This window comes from Epinephelus moara, chromosome 16, assembly GCF_006386435.1.
Source record: "Epinephelus moara isolate mb chromosome 16, YSFRI_EMoa_1.0, whole genome shotgun sequence".
NCBI lineage: Eukaryota > Metazoa > Chordata > Actinopteri > Perciformes > Serranidae > Epinephelus > Epinephelus moara.
The window spans coordinates 5904098-5927359 of record NC_065521.1 but is presented as its reverse complement, the minus strand read 5'-3'; the positions used below and the strand labels follow the sequence as shown (position 1 = coordinate 5927359).

Sequence of the window (23262 nt, the reverse complement as noted above, 5' to 3'; positions counted from 1 at the left end):
GCGCTCCTTTCTAAAGACACTATGTTTCCATCCAAAAGTGATTCGAATCATTGGGAAATGCGTATTAAAAGAAATACGAATCCTGTGTGTTTCCATTAAATGTACGGACTTTGGTGAAAACTACGAACTTGCGCGAGTTTTCCCCAGAACCGGACACAAAACAAGTCTTGAATGTCATTTGGTGAATGGGTGCTTGTGATTGGAGGAGAGTATTACCTAGAGTCAAGTAGATGGTTCTGCCTGTGCTAATAGAAGTAGGGTTACAGTATCATAACCTTTGTCCTTGTGTATGCTTGTTTTGTAATATTTTGATGGATGTGCAGGCAATAGACTGAATGATTGCAGTGTAGCACTGGATTAGCAGCTCCTGAGGCAGGTTGAAGCCTAGACCATAACAGGTTAACCGTACTGACAAAAGAAACTACTCAAGAGGTAGCTCATATCTGTCTGTATCAACAGCAACACAGAGAGGACTGAACACTGTGAAAGTTTTAGACATCAGAGATTACATCTTAATCACTGAAAAAAGGAAAGGAGAGGTGAAATATAGATCTATAGATATGAAGGATGCCAAATTACGAAAACAAAAGTACCCATGCTGTCACGCCTATACATTTTTTGGGGAGCCATAGTTTTTTATGTACACTGACATAGTAGCTAATTGTAAGTTTTAACTTATTTTACAAGTTATTACAAGGTTAAGTCTGTTAAAATCACAAAGTTTTAAAGTTCAGCTGCTGTAGTGGATGCCAACTTCTCCTAGAACATAGAAAGTAAACCTTAGGAACACGTTTAATTTTCTCACAAGGGCCAACGAAAGCAAGTCCAAAAAAGATGGCATTTGGACTTTGGATCTCCATACACACATTATGACTGTTACAAGTAAAAGTCCTGCATTATACTAAAATGTACTTTATGTAAAAGTACAAAAGTATTAGCATCAAAATATTTTTTCAATACCAACAGTAAAAGTACTCATTATGCAGAATGGCCCATTTCAGAATAATGTATATTATATTTTGGGATTCTTATGGTGGCTCTGGGAGTCAAAACACAACAACTTTACAGAAAAAAATGAGAATAACGCAGTGAAAACACAGCAAAAGGAATTACTTCCATTTGTTGTATACTCCAATCTGCATCTTAACAGTGACAAGGAATTATTGTTAAATACATACCTACCTATTCCAGTTGAGTTGTCTCACCAAACGTTTTCCTTTTTCCTGTTGTGGTTTGTGAAATGTTGTGTATTGTGCAATGTTGTTGTTTTCTGAAATGTTGCTGTGTCATGTAAAATGTTGAATTTAGTGAAATGTTGTGTTTTGTAATGTTCTTGTGTTTTTTGAAATGCTGTTTTGTTAAATGTTGTGTTGTCTAAAATGTCATTGTGTTTTGTGAAATGTCATGTTTAATGAAGTGTGTCGTCCACAATGTTTGTCATGTTTTGTGTAATGTTTTGTTATCTAAAATGTCATTGTGTTTTGTGAAATGTTACTGCATAGTCTAAAATGTTGTGTTTTGTGAAATACTGTGTTTTATGAAATGTTCTTGTGTTGTCTAAAATGTCATTGTGTTGTGAAATGTTTGGTTTTTACCTTCCAGGCCACTACAGATTCTCATCATTGATGCATTAATGAGTACAACCAGCACTTTAATGTTGCAGCTGGTAGAGGTGAAGCTAATTTAATGACTTTGTTTGGCAGCTTGTGAATTTCCCCCTCCAGATCAATATAACCTTTTTTATAATCTTATCTTAACCTATGATAAAACATCAAGATAAAACATCATGATTTATTTGGTGATTATATTTTCTATAATCAATCTGAATTTGCAAAGTAACTACAAACTAACATTACTAAATGAACATTGTGGAGTAACAAGTACATTTGTTAAGTCCAGTTACTTATGTTACTTTCAGTAAGTAAATGTGCTTAGTTACTTCCTCCACTTACATTACAATTCCCCTTGTCCAGAGCAATAAATGTAGGTCTCACATACTAAAGTTTTTTTCTATGAAGCTATGATATTGCTTTAGATTTAGATGATATCACCATGCCAGTCTTTATGGTATATCCCAAAGCACAAGTAAAACAATTTTGCGTAGTAACAGAAGTCTGAGCACAGAATTCCTAAAAAAAAAAACTCCAAGGACTTTTACATCTGCCGTGTTGGGAAGTCCTGATGTTTACCTGTACATTTGTACTTGATAAACACTTGATAAACACTTGTTATTCCATATGAGTTTTATTTAGCATATTTCTTGTAACTTTGCTTCTTTACTGCTCATAACATGTCCACAAGCTTCCCTGGTGGATCTGAGTCTTAAGAAACTTGACCACTTGATATTTCAATCAGTTGTGTTTTTCCACTTTCTAAGTCACATTTTAGGCACTTAGAGGTTAAAGAGGAGCACTGCCACATTTTCCATTGATCAACCACGTCTTAAGACACATTTGTACAGTACTACTGTCATCAGTTTATGGTTATGGGAGGACTGCTTAGATAGAGATTTGGACAAGACCAAATGATACAATTGCTATTATAAGCAGAGAAAATAAATAATACTAAAATCCAACTTTATAATAATCATATTAACTGCAGCAAGGAAGCCTCACATGAACCAGCAGTTGAAAACTGCCATGCATTTACAATGTCAAACTCCCCACTGCATTTGTCCTTGACACAATCCTCCAGTTACAGTGTCAGACTTATTGTAAGTTGAATTCTTGTCTTTATGAAGTAAAGTATGGTCTGCCAGCTATTCTCATCACCCTGTAAGTGCTGAGTCCTGGAGAATCAAACCCTGGCGACACACCTTTCTTGTTGAAGGGGTAAAAGTTGAAGAGCTGTCTGTCCTGTGCCTCCAGGGAGATTGAGGCACTGTTAACCTTTAGCTTGCAAGGGTATGGGCTCTCAAACACCACCCTGAACACCCTGTCCTGCAGGTAATCCAGCTGAATAGTTCGGTACTTGGACGGCACGGTTGTGTCCACCTGTGGTCCAAACTGCTGCATGACCAGCACCCCGTCTAAGTCCACCTTAATCTCATAGAAAGTCATATTCCTGTAAGTGAAAAAGCCCACATAAGGAGCTGGATTGGGTGGCGGTCTGAGAGTTCGTTTAACATCTCTGAAAGCCCTCTCCACTGCAGGGATGAGATAGCTGTAAGCCTGGCTCACAAGGTCCTGTTCAGCAGGCCGAACACCGGCCATGAGCACTACCATTCCCAGTTTGAGTCGTGGCACCAGAGACAGGGTGGCTGCATAACCGTCCAGGTCACCATCCTTCCTCACCATATCATAGCCCAAATGCTCGTTGATCTCCCATGGTGTGCCAGTGAAGTTGGCAAAGTAGCCACCGTGGCATCGGAAGACTGGGGTCACCATGGTGTTCAGAGTATCCTGGCGGAGCAGGGTCCCACCGTATGCACCTAGAAGAGCCATCATGAGCTTGGCCATGTCAGCTGTTGTGGAATACATCTGGCCTGCAGGTCGGTACCAGCCAAGGTTGTAGAGGGGAGCTGGCTGGCCATTGCTGAACACACCTACAGCCATTTGCCTCTGAATGGCTGGAGTTAAGTTGAAACCAGTGTCCTCCATGCTGAGCCGCTCCAGGATATTTTCTGACACCCAACTCTCAAAGTCTGAGCCAGTCACCTTGTGAGCCAAGATGTTGGCCAGTAAGGAAAAAGCAACATTGCTGTAGTGGCATCTGAGGGAAAAGAGACAGTAATGTCACAAATGTTCACAAGTTCTCTCTGGATACAAAATCCTTAAAGATTCCTTAGTCTATACATGGACATCAACCTCCTCTTCTCTTTCAGGCCACAGAGATGCACACAGTGTCAAAAGTCGTCACAGTCAAAAATAGGGCAACAAAGGAAGGAAACAGTCTTACTTGGTGCCTGGATCTGTCACAAGGACATCATCCTTTAACAAAGTGAGGGCTGCCTCCGTGTCTCCACTCCAAAGGAGATTAGTTGACCTTAATCTTCGGGGCAACCCTGTGAAAACATCAGAAAACCTTAGTGAGTAAAACTGCTGAGTAAATGTGTGGACAACTTTGTCTATGAATTAATGAATGTATTGGCTGCTTAAAAGAAGGGACTAAACTCAATAGCCATACATGAAAGTAAGTCACAGATACGGTACACTGCATCTGTATAAGAACCTAATCCATCACTTAGCATTGGAATTACTATATGTCTTAAAACAGTGCATGCAAGTGAACAAGCAGAAAGACTTGCTTTCAGTAAAGAAAGAGTTTATGCTACTGTCAGGTTAATATAGCAAAACTGCCTGGGATCCACCCAGGGTTGCCTCAGATGAGTGTGTGCACTTTGGTACAGTGTTTCTGTCAGTATTTGAATGGCGCTGATATCACACACATCACCAGCAGGTTGTTTGGTTATATATGCCACACAAGATTTTGTTCTACAGGTGAATTCAAAACTGCTGACTTGATATTCTTTTTCAAGAAATGGCTTGGATAAAATTTACAATAAGACTTCGTAGGGATGGCAGTGTCAGTCATTCAGTCGGTTGGTTGATCAAGATTGAAACACCTGAGGCTTTCAAGGTCCTAACATTATATGTCCTAATAACACTGGTGAGCCTCTGACTTTCACCTTGCACAATCAAGGTGAAATCTACTCATATCATCTATAATTATGCAGTGAAATATCTCAACATCTACCCGATGGATTGTCCCATAATTTTGTACAGACATTCAACTACTGGATGGGTTGCCATGGATTTTGGTATACATACATGTGTCCTTAAGGCTAAATTGTAATAACTGATCCTGATAGACTTGTTCAGGGCCTCAGCAGGGCCTCCCCCTCTCTTAATCTCTTCTTTTCCTTCTGAATGCACAGAGCTGATTAGCTCTATATCTGGAAACAGCTCAGTGTAAATATAGCTCCTCTTTCTGTCCATTTAAGCCTAGGTTAGCTAAGGTGCTGTGGTGGGTGGTGGAGACATGTCCTTAGCAGGAATGACATGGTGATTATGATAGTCTAGACCAGGGTTCAGCATTCTTTACTATCACACGAGCCATTTTCCAAAAATAATTAAAAACAAATCTGCCTGGAGCCCCAAAACATATTTAAACCTTACGGTAACACTGCGTATTAAGTCTAATTAGACTATCGACATTAAAAATAGGTCTAAATGAGCATTCAAAAATATTTGTTTTACCACAGCTAGTAGCTAATCTGCAGTGGGCTGTTTATGATTATTTGTTACTTTAACTTTGCAGCACTGGTGGTGAAAGCAAACAAATCTGTCCACTTACTATTAAAGGGACATTGTGTAACATTTTCAGTTGTTGATTGGCAAAAATCGATGTCTGCATTCATAAAGTCATCATTGGTGTATTATTACCTCCGCCAATAATCCGACTTATTCTCGTAAAAGAATTTCGGATTTGTATGTACATTGTGCGGGCAAGTCGTCTGGGTAGTTCCATAACGTTTTGCCATCTTGAGAATACATTCGCCAGCAAGGGACATACAGCATCGTCTTTGCCGTTTTCGTTGAGAGCCAGGCCAGTGCTGCGTAACTGAGAAGCCGAAGGAGAGGAGCAAAAGGCTTTTCGCTACTACCCCGGTAAATTGGAAACAAATTCCCACTCTTTGAGCATAATGCAGGATCATGCATATGTAGCATCACGGGAGACGGAATCCTTGTCGCCAAGAAAGCGCAAAAGGGAATCAAAAAGGCAACGTGACCGGCGAAATGAAAAAAACGAGGGGCAACATCGGGGTAGCCTTTCCCAGGTGGAGAGAGCTGCTGAAGGAGAAAGGTAATGCAATCACAGGCCAATGCCGCTGTTAGCTAACAACGGCTAACCGCTAACAGCAACAAGTGGCTCAACCTCACACATCTCCCTCTCCTCGCATCACTGCTAACAGCTAACAGCTAACAGCGGCGCTGGCCTGTGATTGCATTACCTTTCTCCTTCAGCAGCTCTCTCCACCTGGGAAACCCTAATGTTGACCCTCATTTTTTTAATTCGCCAGTCACGTTGCCTTTTTTATTCCGTTTTGTGCTTTCATGGCAACGAGGATTCCGTCTCCCGTGATGCTGCATATGCATGATCCTGCATTATGCTCAAAGAGTGGGACTTTGTTATGCTGCAGTAGTGCCGGGGTCAACCTGATCTCTCAGAAATACGTGAAATGACCACGACCTCTTAACACCGCATTCCATGTTGGCAGCACGTAATGAGTTAAAATTATGTACCGGTACCACGGAAACAATGCCAGTGTAAAGTCAATTAGGACCAATATAGCAAAACATACAAACAGATACCAGAATAACAATACCACAAGGCAGGGAAGAAAACAGGCACTACATCATATCATATATTAATAAGTATAACAACAACACTTGTAACATATAACATATAATTAGTATGGCATACACTTAAAATAAGTCAAGGTGAGTCAATCGGTAATGTGCACCTACACAGCTACTGCAGCTGCAACATTAGAAAAAACTGTTTAAGTAAGAATTTATACCTCTCTTTGGAATCTACCAACACAATATAAAGTGGCAACGAATTCCATCCCAGTATGGCTCTGTACAAAACAGATTTCTTTAACACATTGGTATTAGCCTTAGGCAAGATGAACCTCCCCTCAGTAGCATGTCTTGTCAGATAACCATGTCGACTAAACTGACAAGAAAAAAGGTAATACAAAACATTCAGAGACTTATTTACAATAATATTCCTGAGCAAGTGTTCTTTGAGTGACAGTTAGCCTACCCAGTCTATCATGCATATGTATCACATTAGTTCTGTAAGAGCACTGTAAAACATAGCATGCTGCTTTATTTTGAGCAACTTGTAATTTATTTAAATCCTTCATTGAGGCACTAGACCAAATTGCAAAACAGTAATCGAGCTGTGACAGAACTAGTGCATTTGCTACTTGTTTGGCATTATCTTGTGGTATGAATTTTAACACTCTTTTTACCATTGAGACCCCTCTTCCCATTTTACTCACAATATGATCAATGGGTCTCATTCATGAAATATGAGCAGAAGGAATTTGTGTGTAAACTGTTCACAGACAGAAATTTACTTGCATGTCCGCATTCATCAATATTTTAGTAGCTCCAAACGTTTTGTAGCTACTAACAAAATCTACTCCTGCTCCTGACCACTCTTAGTGCTTGTGTAAATTTAGTAAAGCACAAAGCCTAAATATTGCTTGTCACTATTAGAAATTACAATTTTAATTCGTATTGCGCTCTGTTATGTACACAATACACAGATGCCTTTGGAACACGTAATCTAAACATGACAAAATATTAAAGATATAACACATTTAGTTAAATTAGTTGGCAGCAGGTTTAAGATCCAGATTAGGTTCATGATTGTGAATTATCTATCATACTTGCCAACTCTTCCGATTCACGCGGGAGACTCCCGATTTTTAACCCTATCTCCCGCGATGCTGCAGGTCAGTAATTTCTCCCGCTAATCTCCTGATTTTACAGTGAAGGAAACAAGTAATATTGTGGGGGATATTTGTCGCAGTATCTGGCAACCCTGGCCTGCCTGCGCGTATGAGGCAAGCCGGTGACGTGACTCAGTCACTCGCTGGAGGCAGTGATACGCCAAGTAGTGTTGTCAGTTCAGTGACCAGACAGAGATGGATAGAGAAAGAGAGACACCTGACGCCAGGGCCACACCGCCCGCGGAAGTGCTGCGAAGCGCAGTGCACCGAAATTCTTGCGCGAGCCGGAGCACTTCCGTTCACATCAGATGCGCATTTCTCCACGCTGGTCAACAAGCGGTTCTGCTCCCAGCTGTTGTCTCTGTCACCCGGCTTGACACATTCGCTCGCGGCTTGCGCAGAAAATAGACCAGATGCCGAAACGACGGAGCCACGGAGCTATTTTTCACAACCCAATGTTGGCAAGTATGATCTAGGCCTATGTAAATCGACTCAATAGATTACACGTTCTTTCTACATGTTGAATGATGATAATGAAAATATAGGCTCCGCTCGTCTGCAGCAGATAGTTGTGACTGTGAGCCTCCTCCTCCTGTGGCTACTGTATTTTTTTGTGTGTGCTTATGCGTTTCTTTACCTCCAGTTTCAAATCAAACCATTTACGCTTCACCTCTGACATGGTTCTTTGTACTACGGAGACAACATTAATAGCATCTGTTACCTCCCTCCAGGCCTTCACTTTGCCTGTCCCTGTCACACCACTACTAACTGAAGAAAATAAAATGTTTTTTCTTCAGTCCACTTCACCCAAAATTATTTTGATCTCTGCTTCAGAAAAATTCTTTTTTCTTTCTCTCTCTTTCTTTGTTTGCGCCATGACTGACAGGTCATATAGTGGTCATTGGCTATTCATGGGCGGGGATTTATGCTAATTGCTGATTACGGGGAGCGCGCTGTCACTTTACGATGAATTGGCATTCATGATCATACACATGTGTTTACGATCAAATCTGAGTTTCCCGCGGAGTTCCTGAATCCGGAGTAGGTTTTTAGTAGCGTAGGCTTTAATGTGCAAATCTACACACAGATTTACTAACTTTTCATGAATGAGACCCAATATGTTTAGACCATGTTAAATGTTGGTCAACAGTTATACCAATAAGTTTAGTCTCATAAATTTGTTCAATACCAAGGAAGGTTCATCTCTCAGCAGATACCTTGACCCAATAATAGATTTAGTTTTCCCCACATTCAAGACCAGTTTGTTTTTAGTTACCCATTCTGCCACTAACCTTAAATCATATTGTAACTTATTATTTAACTCCACTGTAGACGACTCTGCTGCATATATTGTACTATCATCTGCATACATGGCAATTTTAGTCTTTTCAAGCACAAGTGGGAGATCATTCACAAAAATAGAAAATAATAACGGTCCAAGACAACTCCCTTGAGGCAACCCACAGTCAACATATTTAATATCAGACAAACTACCATTAAAATAAACAGTTTGACTGTCAAATAGCTCTCCATCAATTTCATTGCTGACAAACTAAAACTATACTGTTTAAGTTTTCCTAATAACAAAAAATGGTCAATAACATCAAATGCAGCACTAAAATCAAGTAGACCGACACCCACTAATTTCCCATTATCCATGTCCATACGCCATTCATCTGTCATATGCGTCAGAGCTGTACAAGTGGAGTTTCCTGGTCTAAATGCATGTTGAAAATCACTATTTAAATTATTGATATCAAAATAATATTGAATTTGTTCAAACATAACCCTCTCCATGACTTTACCTAGAGCAGGTAACAAACTAATCGGTCGGCAGTTCGCCCTAGAGAAAGGTGCAGCAGGGTACTTTGCTAATGGCATAACTTGGGCAATTTTCCAATTCTGCGGGAAAACACCTTTGTCAATACATAAATTAAAAATATGACACAGGAACAGCAATAGAGTCAGCAGCAATACTAAAAAATTTAGCATCAAAATTATCCACCCCTGGTGGACTATCCTTCCCTTTATAAAGAAGCCTAACAACCTCATTGATTGTCACCTTTTCGATGTTAAATTCACAATTTTTATTTATCATTATTAAATCCTTAATTAGTGTTGATGAGACATTGTCATCTACGTGTGTCATATTTCTCCTCAAATTATTGATCTTGGCATAAAAATAATCATTAAAATAGTTTGCAATATTTAAAGGCTTTGATATGAATTTACCATCCACCTCAAGATAAGCAGGATTTGATCTAGGCATACGCCCCATTACGCCATTCACCACATTCCATAATTTTTTCTTATCATTCTTCACATCTTCAATTTTAACTGTATAGAATAAGTTCTTTTTCTTTTTATTAGCAGCAGTAACATAATTTCTTAACTTCTTATAATTTTGCCAATCCGACTGAAGACCAGACTGAACAGCAACTTTTTTTGCTTCATCTCTTGCCATCTTTAGTTTTCTCAATTCACTGTCCAGCCAGGGTGATTGTTTGCTGCTCACAGTAAATTTCCTTAGAGGGACATGTTTCTCTAACACTTGTGAATACAACTATTGAACTTCATCATCATCTGGATCCTGCTTCACAAATACAGATTCCCACCATATATTTCCAACATCATCTACAAATGCCTCTTGGCTAAACAACTTCAGATCTCCTGAAAACAACTTTAGGTCCCGCTTTTGGCACCTTCGTTTTCCTCACATAAGCAATCAAATTGTGATCACTGAACCCCACTGGAATGGATAATGGCTTAGAGCAGAAATTACTAAAATTAGTGAATACATGATCAATACAAGTTGCTGTTGCAGATCCAGAACTTCTTAAGCACACTCTCGTTGGCTTATCAATAATTTGTACTAAGTTGCTGGCGTTGGCCACACCCAATAGCTTATCTCTGAGTGGACAGCCATCCATATTCCAATTAATATTCAAATCTACTAATATATGAATTTCATAATCAAGATCACACACTTTATCAAACATCTCACATATTACATCAAAATAATTTACCCGTGCATTGGGAGGTCTGTAGCAGCGGCCTATCAGCAAAGGCTTTAAATTAGGTAAATTAACTTGAATCCAAAGTGCTTGAATGTCAGCGGACATTAAATCATATCTTATTTTAGCTGCTATATGAGACTTGACATAGGCTGCAACACCACATCCAAATGCATTTCTATCCCTCCTAAATATGGTGTACCTATGAACACTAACTGCAGAGTCATTAATTGTATCATCCAAGTGAGTTTCAGACAATGCTTAAACATGAACACCTTCAGACAAAATCTCCGCAATATCAGTTACTTTATTCCTTAGACTGCATATATTTATATGAGCCATTCTCAGTCCCTTTCTTGGCAAGCTATCCAAACTCAGCATAGTATTTTTGGTAGCATATTATTTCCTTCCCCTGCATATGAAAACTAACATACAGACACAGATACAAACATATATAGAAACAACAGAATCAGAAAAACATAAACTAATATATTGTGACATCCTCAAAATAAAATAATTTACAAATTGGGAAATAGAGTATTGATGCTGCAGACATGAACAATAATATGCTAAAATTAGCAACCAAACCAATTTGCCACTTGGACCAATTGCAAGGCTAACAGAAAGCAAATAGCCAGAAACAATATGTTTACAGCACATTTACAATGTACAGCCACATTGGCAGATTTCATATCCTATTCTTTTAAAAATGAAAGTAGGACTAGTTCCATCAGCAAAACAATGAAATAATATACAGCCACATTGGCAGATTCATATCCTATTCCTTTAAAAGTGAGAGTAGGACCAGTTCCATCAGCAAAACAATGAAATAATATACAGCCACATTGGCAGATCCTATTCCTTTAAAAGTGAGAGTAGGACTAGTTCCATCAGCAAAACAATGAAATAATATACAGCCACATTGGAAGATTTCATATCCCATTCCTTTAAAAATGAAAGTAGGACTAGTTCTATAAGCAAAACAATGAAATAATATACAGCCACATTGGCAGATTTCTAGATTTCAGATTTTTAATAAATTAAACTATTAACAAACACTCAGCATTTAATTTACAGCCAGTTGGCCGATTTATCAACTCCGATGAAAAGAAGTTAGCCTACTTTTTACATCATGTAACACAGTTTAGGCTACTTATAGTCTATAGGCTACAACACTGACAAAAATTCCTTAAATAAAAGTGATAGATTTAGCCTACTTAATACCCAGACAACCAGACAGAGCAGTTCTAAGAGGCTACAGCCCCAAGTGCAAGTTCAGCCCATTCAGCCTAACTCTGCAGTTTAACAAACACCATCACCAAATCAAGTTTCCATTCAGGCCCTCAGTCTTACTTATGTGTGGGAAGACTCACTTCGTTTCCAGAGCTCGAAGCAAAGTCTCAACTTTACCACGTGTAACCCGATTCTTGCCCTGGGTCTTCGAGCTTTGCACGGACCATCCCGCTGCACTGGAGCCCTCCTGGTCCGACGAGGACACCTGCACCTGCTGTCCGCTGCCATCGCTCTTGATGAGACCATTGGAGATGAGATCCTGCAAGGCTTCTGCTGCAGTGTTGTACAACTGGATACTGTACTTGGTGAAGACTTTCAGCTTGGAAGGATAGATCACAAAGGCTTTAACCTCTTTTCTTTAAGCTTCCTTCTGATCGGCGCATAGAAGCTTCTCTCCTGCTGCAGCTTGGTAGAAAAGTCCTGGTCCACGAAGATCTGGATCTTGGTGCCAGGAAACCGGGGGTCCTGGTAAGTGATAGGAGACTTTTTTACCCCATGCAGCTTTCAGCACTCTTTGTTTCATGTCCCATTGTAAAAAGCGGACAATAATGGACCTGGGGCTGTCCTCATCTGTCACCGGTCTATTTGCATCAGACCTGTGCACTTGCACAATAGTGAGCTCATCACCGGAGATTCCCAATGCGTCAGTAAAGAGAGTTTTTAGAAAGCCCACCATGTCATTGCCTTCACTCCCTTCTTTCATCCAGTATGTTCTTATATTTAGCTGGCGTGATTTATTTTCAAGATATTCCACACAGTCTATCAGCTGACGCTGCTGCAACAGGTGCGAGAGAGCCTCGGTAACAATACCGTCTCGCTCTTCAACTTTGTTTATTCTCTCTTCAGCGTCAGCCACTCTGCAAGTAGTTTCCTTTAGATCCGAAGCCAGAGATGTCACTTCTTTTTGTAGCTCATTGAAGTCCCTCTTCATCTCAGTGTGAAAAACATGAAACTCACTTCTGAACCCGCTGATTTGACCGGAGATTTTCCTCTCCGTCTCATTCAGCATCAGTCTCAAGGCCTCTTCCATTGTGTTTTTCCCACGGCGTCTTTTCGAAAAAATCTGGGCGCTTGTTTCCCGACCCGATCTAAGGTTCATGCCACGACTGCCAACAACCAATATTATACTTCTACCAGAGTTGCAACATAAATCCCTTCAGCTTAAATATACTTCATTTGAGGGTTTAGAGCGAGAGCTCTTGCATGGAAGTCAGATACTGAATTGACACTAATCTTAGGTGTCCATCTTGAAACTGCGCCGATTGTATAGATCTTCTGTGCTGCTGGGGGGAAGATGTGAGTGAATTGTCTATGTTTTCACAGACATGGACGTAAACTGTAAGAGCAACTTGACTGGTGAGCAGAGGCATACAACTGTGGGGTGGTAATTCTAGTTGTGTAAACAACAGCGTGAAACAGAGGGAATGCCTTCAAGGTCTGTCTGAAAGTGTGCTTTGTTCCTGGGTCATTAGTGGACACTCCAAAGACACACATTCTCCAGGTCGGTCCACTGCTACACGGTATCAAATAAAGTTTTTCATGATTAGTAAAGAAAGATGTTGTTATAAAATTAATTTTATAAGTGGACTTACAACCACCTTTACAGCTCTGTCCCTCTCATCCATGCTTGTTGTGTATTTGTGTCCATTTTTCCATTACTAGCTTTCATTAATGTAGTAAAATCAGCCCAGTCACTGGAAGAAAATGGCATTGTAGGTTGCTACAATCCATAAATACGTACATGTGTACATTTTATACATACCATATCAGTGTTTGTAAAGTTATGTAATATGTGAGATGACTTTATAATCTGGATTTGGAGGGGATGGTGGATGATGTGACACCTAGATTGGATGCCTATCAAGCTATAGACCAACAAACAACAAAACTGGTTGTGATTTAGATAGCCATTGCTTTGTTTTCAGCAACTTTTCAGGTATGAAAAGCGGTTTTCCTGCTTGTGCCCCCAAACTAGGTATTTTAAGCAATTACGAAGTGTTTTTCGTGCTGAAATATAACCACGTTAACCACATTGTTGTTTAAAACTTAAAATGTCAACGTATTGATTACATTATAATGTGCAAATATAACATATGCGTGGTTTGCAGAATGGAATGGCAACATTTTTTATTTTTTTTTTCTGGTGATCAGGTTAAGTAAGGCAGCTTTCTAACTATATTGTAAAACTATAGTTGGTTCAGTGTTTCTCCACTGGGAGAATATTGACCGAACAAATGTGAGATGTTGGTGGTGGTTCAGAGCTCTCGATCCAGGCTACACAGTTCTTTGATGTTTGCTCCTTTAATGTAGATTTATCAAAGATTGCCACCAGGTCATGAAAAACATTCAAACTTGTGTGCTTACCAGAGAGCTGACTGGCCATCCTGCGCAGGGTGAGTGCAGGAGACTGGATGCCAAGGTTCCTGGCTGACGAGGATGCTGGTCCCCCAGTTTTCCGCAGCGGGTCCTTAATGGTGAAGTTGTCCGCATATTTCTCCAGAGGGTCATCTAGAGAGTCCACCAGGCCATCCTCCCACAGCTTGTATAGCATCAGTGTGGGAAAGATTTTAGAGAGGCTTGCAATTCTGCAATCACAGTGATTAAAGTGAGTGCAACACATGCATTTTCCAATGATTAAATAAATGTATCCTGTTTTCAGAATACATAGCATTCCCACTGCTGCTGCACAAATCACATTTAAGCACTTCATTAACTGAGTGATTCAGTCTGATTGATCTCAGGTCCTATATGAAGCTTACTTGATACAATGAGGGTCTAATCCTAACTCTAACTAACTAACTGTAAGCCTCAGATCAAATGCATTATCCAATAGAAGAATTAGACTGCAGGTTACATCATGTAGCAATGATTACTGTTCAGATAGACTTGCTAAAATTATGGGCTGGCTGAGCAGCTTTTAGGACCGATAACTAAGCATTTGGACTTCAGACAAATCCCCACTTCCCTTTTGTCATATCTCTGTCATATTTCATGTTAATCTCCTCCACACTGTGTGTGATTGTAAATCTCACCTGTACACTGTGTACTCATTTGGTGCAGATGAGGAGGGGTCACTACTGTTCTTCTTGCCAAAGTTTCCATTCCACAGAACAGAGTCATTTAAAACCACGATGGCTGATATTGCTGGCAGCTTGGTGCTGTGAACGCTTGACCTCAGAAGTGTATCTATCTGTTAGGAGAAACTTCAGTCACTATAAATATATCCCAAGTATCTACACGACCAAACATTTTAATATGAATGACAAAACCTAGTTGACAGATTCACCTTTTCTAAGGCTACCCTCAGAGATGTGATGGGATGTTTGAGGGGCACAGGCTCAGGGAAGAGAGGGCACATCTCTTCTGCTGTTGCTTGTTTTACAACCACTTCTGTGGGAAAGGGGAACAAGGTAGACTTATCATGTATGTACCATGAAAACACGACTTTTCTATCTGTCACTCTTGTTGAGATACACTCCCATTGTACAACAAGAGATTATCATCCTATTTCAGTTGTTCCATGTTTTCTCAAAATTTTAGATAAACTAGTTTATAGGCGCATTCTTTTACTTTTGAACATATATAAAATACTTCATGAACACCAGTATTGATTCTGCAAAAATCACACAGCATACATGTCCCTTTTACAACTAGATAAGGTCCATACAGTCTTGAAAAAGAAAGAGTTTGCATGTGGTATTTTCTTGGATCTCTCCAAAGCATTTGATGCTGTCGACCATGACATCTTATTAACAAAACTGCACAGGTATGGATTTCATGGTTCTATCCTGAAATGGCTTAGCAATTATGTTTATTATAGACAGCAATACGTTAATGTTAATGGTATAGAGTCTGCAAGAGCTGTGACACAGTGTACCACAATGGTCCGTTTTAGGACTCCTTTTGTTTCTCATCTTTATAAATGACCTAGCAGGAGTATCAAACACTATTTGTCAGTACTTATGAATAAAGTAAACAGTCGCCTTCTTGCATATTCAGAATGGTTTCAAACAAATAAATCTGCATTAAATGTAAAAAAAAATCTAATTTTATGATATTCACAGGGAAGATGAATAACAATTTGGAATTAAAGCTGCAAGCAGCTGTGATCGGGCCCTCGCTCACCTGCACCACCGTGGGGGGCCAGCAGCACGCATCACTGAAGCAGTTATGTGAAAACTCAGAGTAAGTTAACCCTGAAGTTGTGTGACGTTTCATCTTCCTACTCCAAAAAAAACCCCTATGGGAAGGGCTTTTTGAAAATTTCAAGGGGGCGCTATAGAGGCATTTTGTCCCTCCCATGGGTGACGCCCCTATCACATGTAAGAGCTCGCCATTCTTGACCTTTGTATCAATTTCATGAGGTTATTAGGTCGTTGAAGCCATCAAAAAGCCAAACGTATTTGGTGGCGAGGGCGGCATCATAGCGGCCACACCCCTTGACATAGAGAAAAGCTTTTAATAACCTTTGATCAGCATGGTCTCAGGGGCTGAGGCTGTCAAGCAACCAGGGGCTGTAGGGAGACCCAGAGCAGGCATGGATTGGTGGTTTATATGAGGGGCTTACTGGCCACTTTATTAGGTAAACCTGTGCAATCTAATACAATCCAATACAACAGCTCTGCCACACATTCTGCGTTTACAAAGCTTTTACATTTTCAGCTTTTGTCAGAAAGGTGATTATTCTACTTTATTGTTGAGGTCGTCGTGGGTGGTGTTGGTGTACTGGACTGCAATATATTTAAAAGTGTTCCTAATATTTTGTCCCCCTCAATTAGACAAAATTAGGAGGCCACCCCAGTACACCACCACCATTCACTATGACCTCAATAATAAACAAAGTAGAATCACCACTTTCTAGACTATGTCAACAATAACTGAAAATTTATAAGCTTCAGGGAAAAAATCATGGTATAGTCGTTTTAATGGATTGCATTAGATTACACAGGTGTACACAAAGTGGCCAGTGACTGTATGTTACATACATACATACCGTATTTTCTCAAATAGCAGCCGGGGCTACTATTAACAAAAAATTAGTTTGGGACCAGGCTACAAATAGGGGCAGACTACTATTTGAAGGAGGCTTTTAATAAAAGAAAAAAAAATCACAGCCAAATTTGAAAATACAAATACTGTATTTTTTTTAATTGAAACAGCAGAAATATTTATGTAAACTTGTCATTACAGTAAAAATGTATATTTTCTATATAGTATTACAAATAAAGTACTGTATTATTTACAGTAACAAACTTTACTTTAAGAGTAAAAATAGTTTTTGGTGTTTTTGTAAATCACCACTATTTACTATTTACTACAGCACAGTGTACTAGTTGTCCTGCCTTGAAACAGTGAATCATCTCATCCTCTGTCCCATCTGCAGCCACCGTGATGCCACACACCTTGCAACAAGACAACATGCCACAAATTTATTGTAAAACTAGGCTGCATTCATAATTATGACTTTTTATCTCACAATTTTGATTAGGAATGGCGATTTTTTTCCATTACTGGCGAAAATGGGCTTCCATAGATATAGATTGGTTACGGTAAAAATATCAGTGCCAGGGGTGGTCCTGGCTAGTTTTACGCCGTGGGATTTTTTAGACCCCGTTACTAAAAGATGCCGGCTGCTAATAGGGCCTGGTAACGTTAAAGGACAACTTCAGTATTTTTCAACCTGGGCCTTATTTCCCCATGTGTATGTGTGCGTATGATTCATGGGTACCACTCGTTCTAAAATTGGTCCAGTATTGAGGGAGGCGGATGCAACCGGAGCCGCGAAACGAGCTAAAATGGTAACGGGGGCAAATGTGTCCCGTATAAGTTTGCTTATTAATTGTGCTTTTTTTCGCCACTGACTGGTTCAGATCGCCAGTGTTATGGGTGCTATGAGTGGAGTCAGCTGTCAGTCAGTGTTGGAGCAGAGAGGGGGAGGGTGTCCCCGCTGGGTACTGTAAGTGAGTATGTGTGTGTGAAATGTATGTGTTACACTAGAAGAGTCAGAGGACGGAGTCTTTTACGTGCTACCCCCTGGAGTGTTACCTGTTTTTGGAGTGCTCAAATAAATGGGCCATTAAAAAAGTGCTTTTTTTCGCCACTGACCGGTTCAGATCACCAGTGCTATCTCTGTAAATAGCATACTAGCCTTTCCTTACCTCTGGGCTGTGTGATGTCACGAGCTTTGCTCCACTGTGTCTGTAGTTCTCTCTACTCGTGGGACAGCCGTTTCCTTGAGGAAGACGTGTTTCGGGATTGGATGTCTTCTCTTCTTCGGCTGGCAGTAGTCATCTTGGGAGAAGTGAGAACTGCAGACCCGATGGTCTGCAAGGCGCAGTGTCTGGACAGGAGTGTTAGCATCCATTTGTAGCACAACTAGCCACAACTTCAGTATCTCACCGTCCGACAAAGGCAGCCTGTGAAAGCTGTACGGGGTGTTGCGCGACATCCTGTTCTTGCGTTCGGGATAAAGGCCCGTTTATTTGAGCACTCCAAAAACTGCGGTAACACTCCAGGGGGTAGCACGTAAAAGACTCCATCCTCTGACTCTTCTAGTGTAACATACACTTCATACACACATACTCAATTACAGTACCAAGCGGGGACGCCCTCCCCCTCTCTGCTCCAACACTGACTGACAGCTGACTCCAGTCAATGGAGCCGCGTTAGCTACTGTTAGCATGACCTCGGCTCAATTAGAGATCGGTACGCCCACGTTTTAAGTAGGTGACAATTCAAATAGCTGGCTCACATCAGATGGTGAGTGGCCTTTGTATGGTCTTAAAAACGCTACACATTAGATAATGGTATACTTACATTTTGATGCGAAAACTGTTCTACCAACTGCTTTTTTCGTGAAGTAGACCGCCATGTAGACACATTGCAACGGGTCATAATCTGAAAGCCATGCCCCCAAAGGGGAATCGTTTCAGATCCGGGGGCGGAGTCGAGAGATTTGGAAATCCGTATCCAGTCAGATTGGCATCAAAGTGATCCACCCTGCCAATGTTTTGAAATACCCAGATAAAGTCAGCAGGATCACATTGATCCCTGACTGAGAGAAGAAGGATTTCATTATCCGGATTATTCTGATCCAGATTACAAGTTTTGAAATACTGGGCCCAGAACCTCAGGTCATCTCACCCCCAGGTCCCCAGGACCTACATTAAAGGCTATTAATGTTACCCTTAATGTTGCAGCAAATTAGAAACACAGACATGGAAAGGGAGTTGTTGACAACATTAAAAAAATAAATGACTACTGATTGTTGCTTTTGTATCTGTAGAGTTAATTAAATTACAAGGTGTGAAAATCACAAAATCGACGGCAAAATGAAAAGTTTGAATAAAAATGGCCGACTTCCAGTTTGGAGTAGAGCATTGGTGGCAGAGACTTTTTTGTGCGTCTGGGCAACTTACACATAGGTACACATTTTCATCTACTTACTCCAAAAAAACCCCTATGGGGAGGGTTTTTTGAAAATTTCAGGGGGGCGCTATAGAAGCATTTTGTCCCCCCCATGGGCGGTGCCCCTACCGGATGCAAGAGTTTGCCATTCTTGACCTGTGTATCAGTTTTCATGAGGATATGAGATCGTTGAAGCCATCAACAAGCCAAACGTATTTAGTGGTGAGGGATCGATAGTCGCCACGCCGCCACATGGACGCCATTAGATGTAGCTTCACAGCGTTCATAAGGTAGCTTCACCAACTTGTTCTGGATGCATTAGAAGTGGAATGAAGTTGATGCGGTCAAGTTTGTGTCATCAGTATGTTAAAGTAAAAACTGGTCACTTCCTGTTACCACTGGGGGGCGCTATGATTAAGGTGGGATAATAACATATCGGGGCTTTTGGGGCGGAGCCATCATCATGTCCAGCAAGTTTGAAGCTGCTGAGATCAAGTATGTGGGCGTGAGGTCTGTTCAAAATTCGATGGCGAGAAAATGAAAAGTCGCCAAAGTTTGTCACGCCCTAGCGGCCACGCCCCTTGACATAGAGAAAAGCTTTTAATAACTTTTGATCAGCATGTTCTCAGGATGATCTGTACCAAATTTGAAGTCGATCGGACAAAATCCCTAGGAGGAGTTCGTTCAAACATGTCAAAAATTCAAATCAAAATGGCCGACTTCCTGTTGGGTCCAGGAGGATTTTTTGTGTGTCTTGGCATGTTCTATGAGCCGACCCATTTCCAAGCGTGTAGGTGAAACTCACAGGCGGGGCTCGAGGCACGAAACTTTCTAGGGGGCGTTATGTCGCCATTTGGCCCCGTCCACATTCAACACTGCTGAAATATCAATTTTTTCACCAGACCAAACGCGTGTGCCAAATTTGAGAGTTTTTGAATTTGGGAAAGGGGCCAAATTGGGGATTAAATGTTCATAAGAATAATAATAATAATTAAAGCTGCAAGCAGCTGTGATTGGGCCCTCGCTCCCCCATGCAACCGCGGGGGCCTGAGGCATGTGGGGGCTGTGGCGCAGAGCGAGAAGGGAGAAAAACCTTGGCAGGAGCGAAAAACGCAATGTTTCATTCATCCACCAGGTGGTGCTATGAGCATAACCAGATGTGGGCAGGTGCGTTCAGGGGNAAAAACACTATGGGGAGGGGTTTTTGAAAATTTCAAGGGGGCGCTATAGAGGCATTTTGTCCCCCCCGTGGGTGACGCCCCTATCAGATGTAAGAGCTCACCATTCTTGACCTATGTATCAATTTTCATGAGGAGATGAGGTCGTTGAAGCCATCAAAAAGCCAAACGTATTTGATGGCGAGGGCGGTGCCATAGCGGCCACGCCCCTTGACACAGAGAAAAGCTTTTAATAACTTTTGATCAGCATGGTCTCAGGGTGACCTGTACCAAATCTGAAGTTGATCGGACAAAATCTGTAGGAAGAGTTCGTCAAAATACAAGGTGACAAAATCTGTAGGAAGAGTTCGTCAAAATACAAGGTGTCGAAATCACAAAATCGCCACCAAAACGAAAAGTTTAAATCAAAATGGCCGACTCCCTGTTTGGAGTAGACCATTGGTGGCAGAGACTTTTTTGTGCGTCTGGGCAACTTACACATATGTACCAATTTTCATCTTCCTACTCCAAAAAAACCCCTATGGGGAGGGTTTTTTGAAAATTTCAAGGGGGCGCTATAGACGCATTTTGTCCCCCCCATGGGTTGGGCCCCTATCGGATGCAAGAGCTTGCCATTCTTGACCTGTATATCAATTTTCATGAGGATATGAGATCACTGAAGCCATCAAAACCCAAACGTATTTAGTGGCGAGGGATCGATAGTCGCCACGCTGCCACATGGACACCATTAGATGTAGCTTCACAGCGTTCATAAGGTAGCTTCACCAACTTGTTCTACATGCATTAGAAGTGGAATGAAGTTGATGCGGTCAAGTTTGTGTCATCAGTACATGTTAAAGTAAAAACTGGTCACTTCCTGTTACCACCGGGTGGCCCTATGAGTAAGATGGGATATTAATATATCTGGCCGTTCAGGGCGGAGCCATCATCATGTCCAGCAAGTTTGAAGCTGCTGAGATCAAGTATGTGGGTGTGAGGTCCGTTCAAAATTCAATGGCGAGAAAGCGAAAAGTCACCAAAGTTTGTCACGCCGTAGCGGCCACGACCCTTGACATAGTGTAAAGCTTTTAATAACTTTTGATCAGCATGTTCTCAGGATGATCTGTACCATTTTTGAATGAATCGGACGAAATCCCTAGGATCATGTTCAAACATGTCAAAAATTCAAATCAAAATGGCCGACTTCCTGTTGGGTTTACGGATTCAAATCAAAATGGCCGACTTCCTGTTGGGTTTACGGCATGGGTCCAAGAGGATTTTTTGTGCGCCTTGGCATGTTCTATGAGCCCACCAATTTTCATGCGTGTAGGTGAAACTCACAGGCGGGGCTCGAGGCACAAAATTTTCTAGGGGGCACTATGTCGCCATTTGGCCCCGTCCACAAACAACACTGCCAAAATATCAAATTTTTCGCCAGACCAAACGCATGTGCCAATTTTGGTGAGTTTTTTGAAATTGGGAAAGGGGCCAAATTGGAGATTACATGTTCGTAATAATAATAAAAATAATAATAATTAAAGCTGCAAGCAGCGATGAACAGGCCCTCGCACCTTCACGCAACTCTTTGATACAGTGCTGGAATGACATATTTCACATTTTGTATCACTTCCTCTTTCCACTAGAGGGAGTTGGAGAGTCGAGAGATCGGACAAAATCCCTAGGAGGAGTTCGTTCAAACATGTCAAAAATTCAAATCAAAATGGCCGACTGCTGAAATATCAATTTTTTCACCAGACCAAACGCGTGTCTGCTGAAATATCAATTTTTTCACCAGACCAAACGCGTGTGCCAAATTTGAGAGTTTTTGAATTTGGGAAAGGGGCCAAATTGGGGATTAAATGTTCATAAGAATAATAATAATAATTAAAGCTGCAAGCAGCTGTGATTGGGCCCTCGCTCCCCCATGCAACCGCGGGGGCCTGAGGCATGTGGGGGCTGTGGCGCAGAGCGAGAAGGGAGAAAAACCTTGGCAGGAGCGAAAAACGCAATGTTTCATTCATCCACCAGGTGGTGCTATGAGCATAACCAGATGTGGGCAGGTGCGTTCAGGGGTGGACCGTCATCACCCATGTGAAGTTTCGAGCAAATCGGACAATGTCAATGTATAATAGGGCATTTCCTGTTCCCACAAGGGGGCGGCATGAGCAAGATTGCCTACGAGCATATGGAGGCGTTGAGGGCAGGGCTCTTATCATGTACAGAAATTTTTAAGCAGTTTGGATGAAGTATGTGGGAGAGAGAGCTGCTTCAATATGCATGGTGATGGATCAAATATGGTGGTGCTGCTTCAATATGCATGGTGATGGATCAAATATGGTGGTGCCATGGAGGCCACGCCCCTTCGCATGGAGAAAATCTTTTAATAACTTTTGATGATCTGTAAGAAATTTGAAGTCCAATTGGATGAAATTCCTAGGACTAGTTTGTTAAAATACAACATGTGAAAATCACGCCAAAATGACAAGTCAAAATCAAAATGGCTGACTTCCTGTTTGGAGTAGACCATTGGTGCCAGAGACTTTTATGTGTGTCTGGACAACATACACATGTGTACCAATTTTCATGTTCCAACTCCAAAAAAAACCCTATGGGGAGGGGTTTTTGAAAATNGTTAAAATACAACATGTGAAAATCACGCCAAAATGACAAGTCAAAATCAAAATGGCTGACTTCCTGTTTGGAGTAGACCATTGGTGCCAGAGACTTTTATGTGTGTCTGGACAACATACACATGTGTACCAATTTTCATGTTCCAACTCCAAAAAAAACCCTATGGGGAGGGGTTTTTGAAAATTTCAAGGGGGCGCTATAGAGGCATTTTGTCCCCCCCGTGGGTGACGCCCCTATCAGATGTAAGAGCTCACCATTCTTGACCTATGTATCAATTTTCATGAGGAGATGA

At 41.1% G+C, this 23262-nt stretch overlaps 1 protein-coding gene across 2 annotated transcripts in view; it reads right to left on the bottom strand.

Annotated features, from left to right (window-relative positions):
• Positions 1 to 1587: 1587 nt before the first annotated feature.
• Positions 1588 to 23262, bottom strand: part of LOC126402542 (putative beta-lactamase-like 1) — a 37359-nt gene continuing 15684 nt past the window's right edge. The window contains exons 3-7 of one of the 2 annotated variants that reach the window (XM_050064649.1): positions 15062 to 15165; positions 14808 to 14965; positions 14140 to 14360; positions 3898 to 4003; positions 1592 to 3711 (exon numbers count right to left, since the gene is read on the bottom strand). In XM_050064649.1, coding sequence (XP_049920606.1) covers positions 2733 to 3711; positions 3898 to 4003; positions 14140 to 14360; positions 14808 to 14965; positions 15062 to 15165 — 1568 coding nt within the window. In that variant the 3' untranslated portion in view covers positions 1592 to 2732. Of the gene's footprint in view, positions 3712 to 3897; positions 4004 to 14139; positions 14361 to 14807; positions 14966 to 15061; positions 15166 to 23262 lie in introns of both variants that reach the window. The other variant, XM_050064650.1, reaches the window with a different exon arrangement.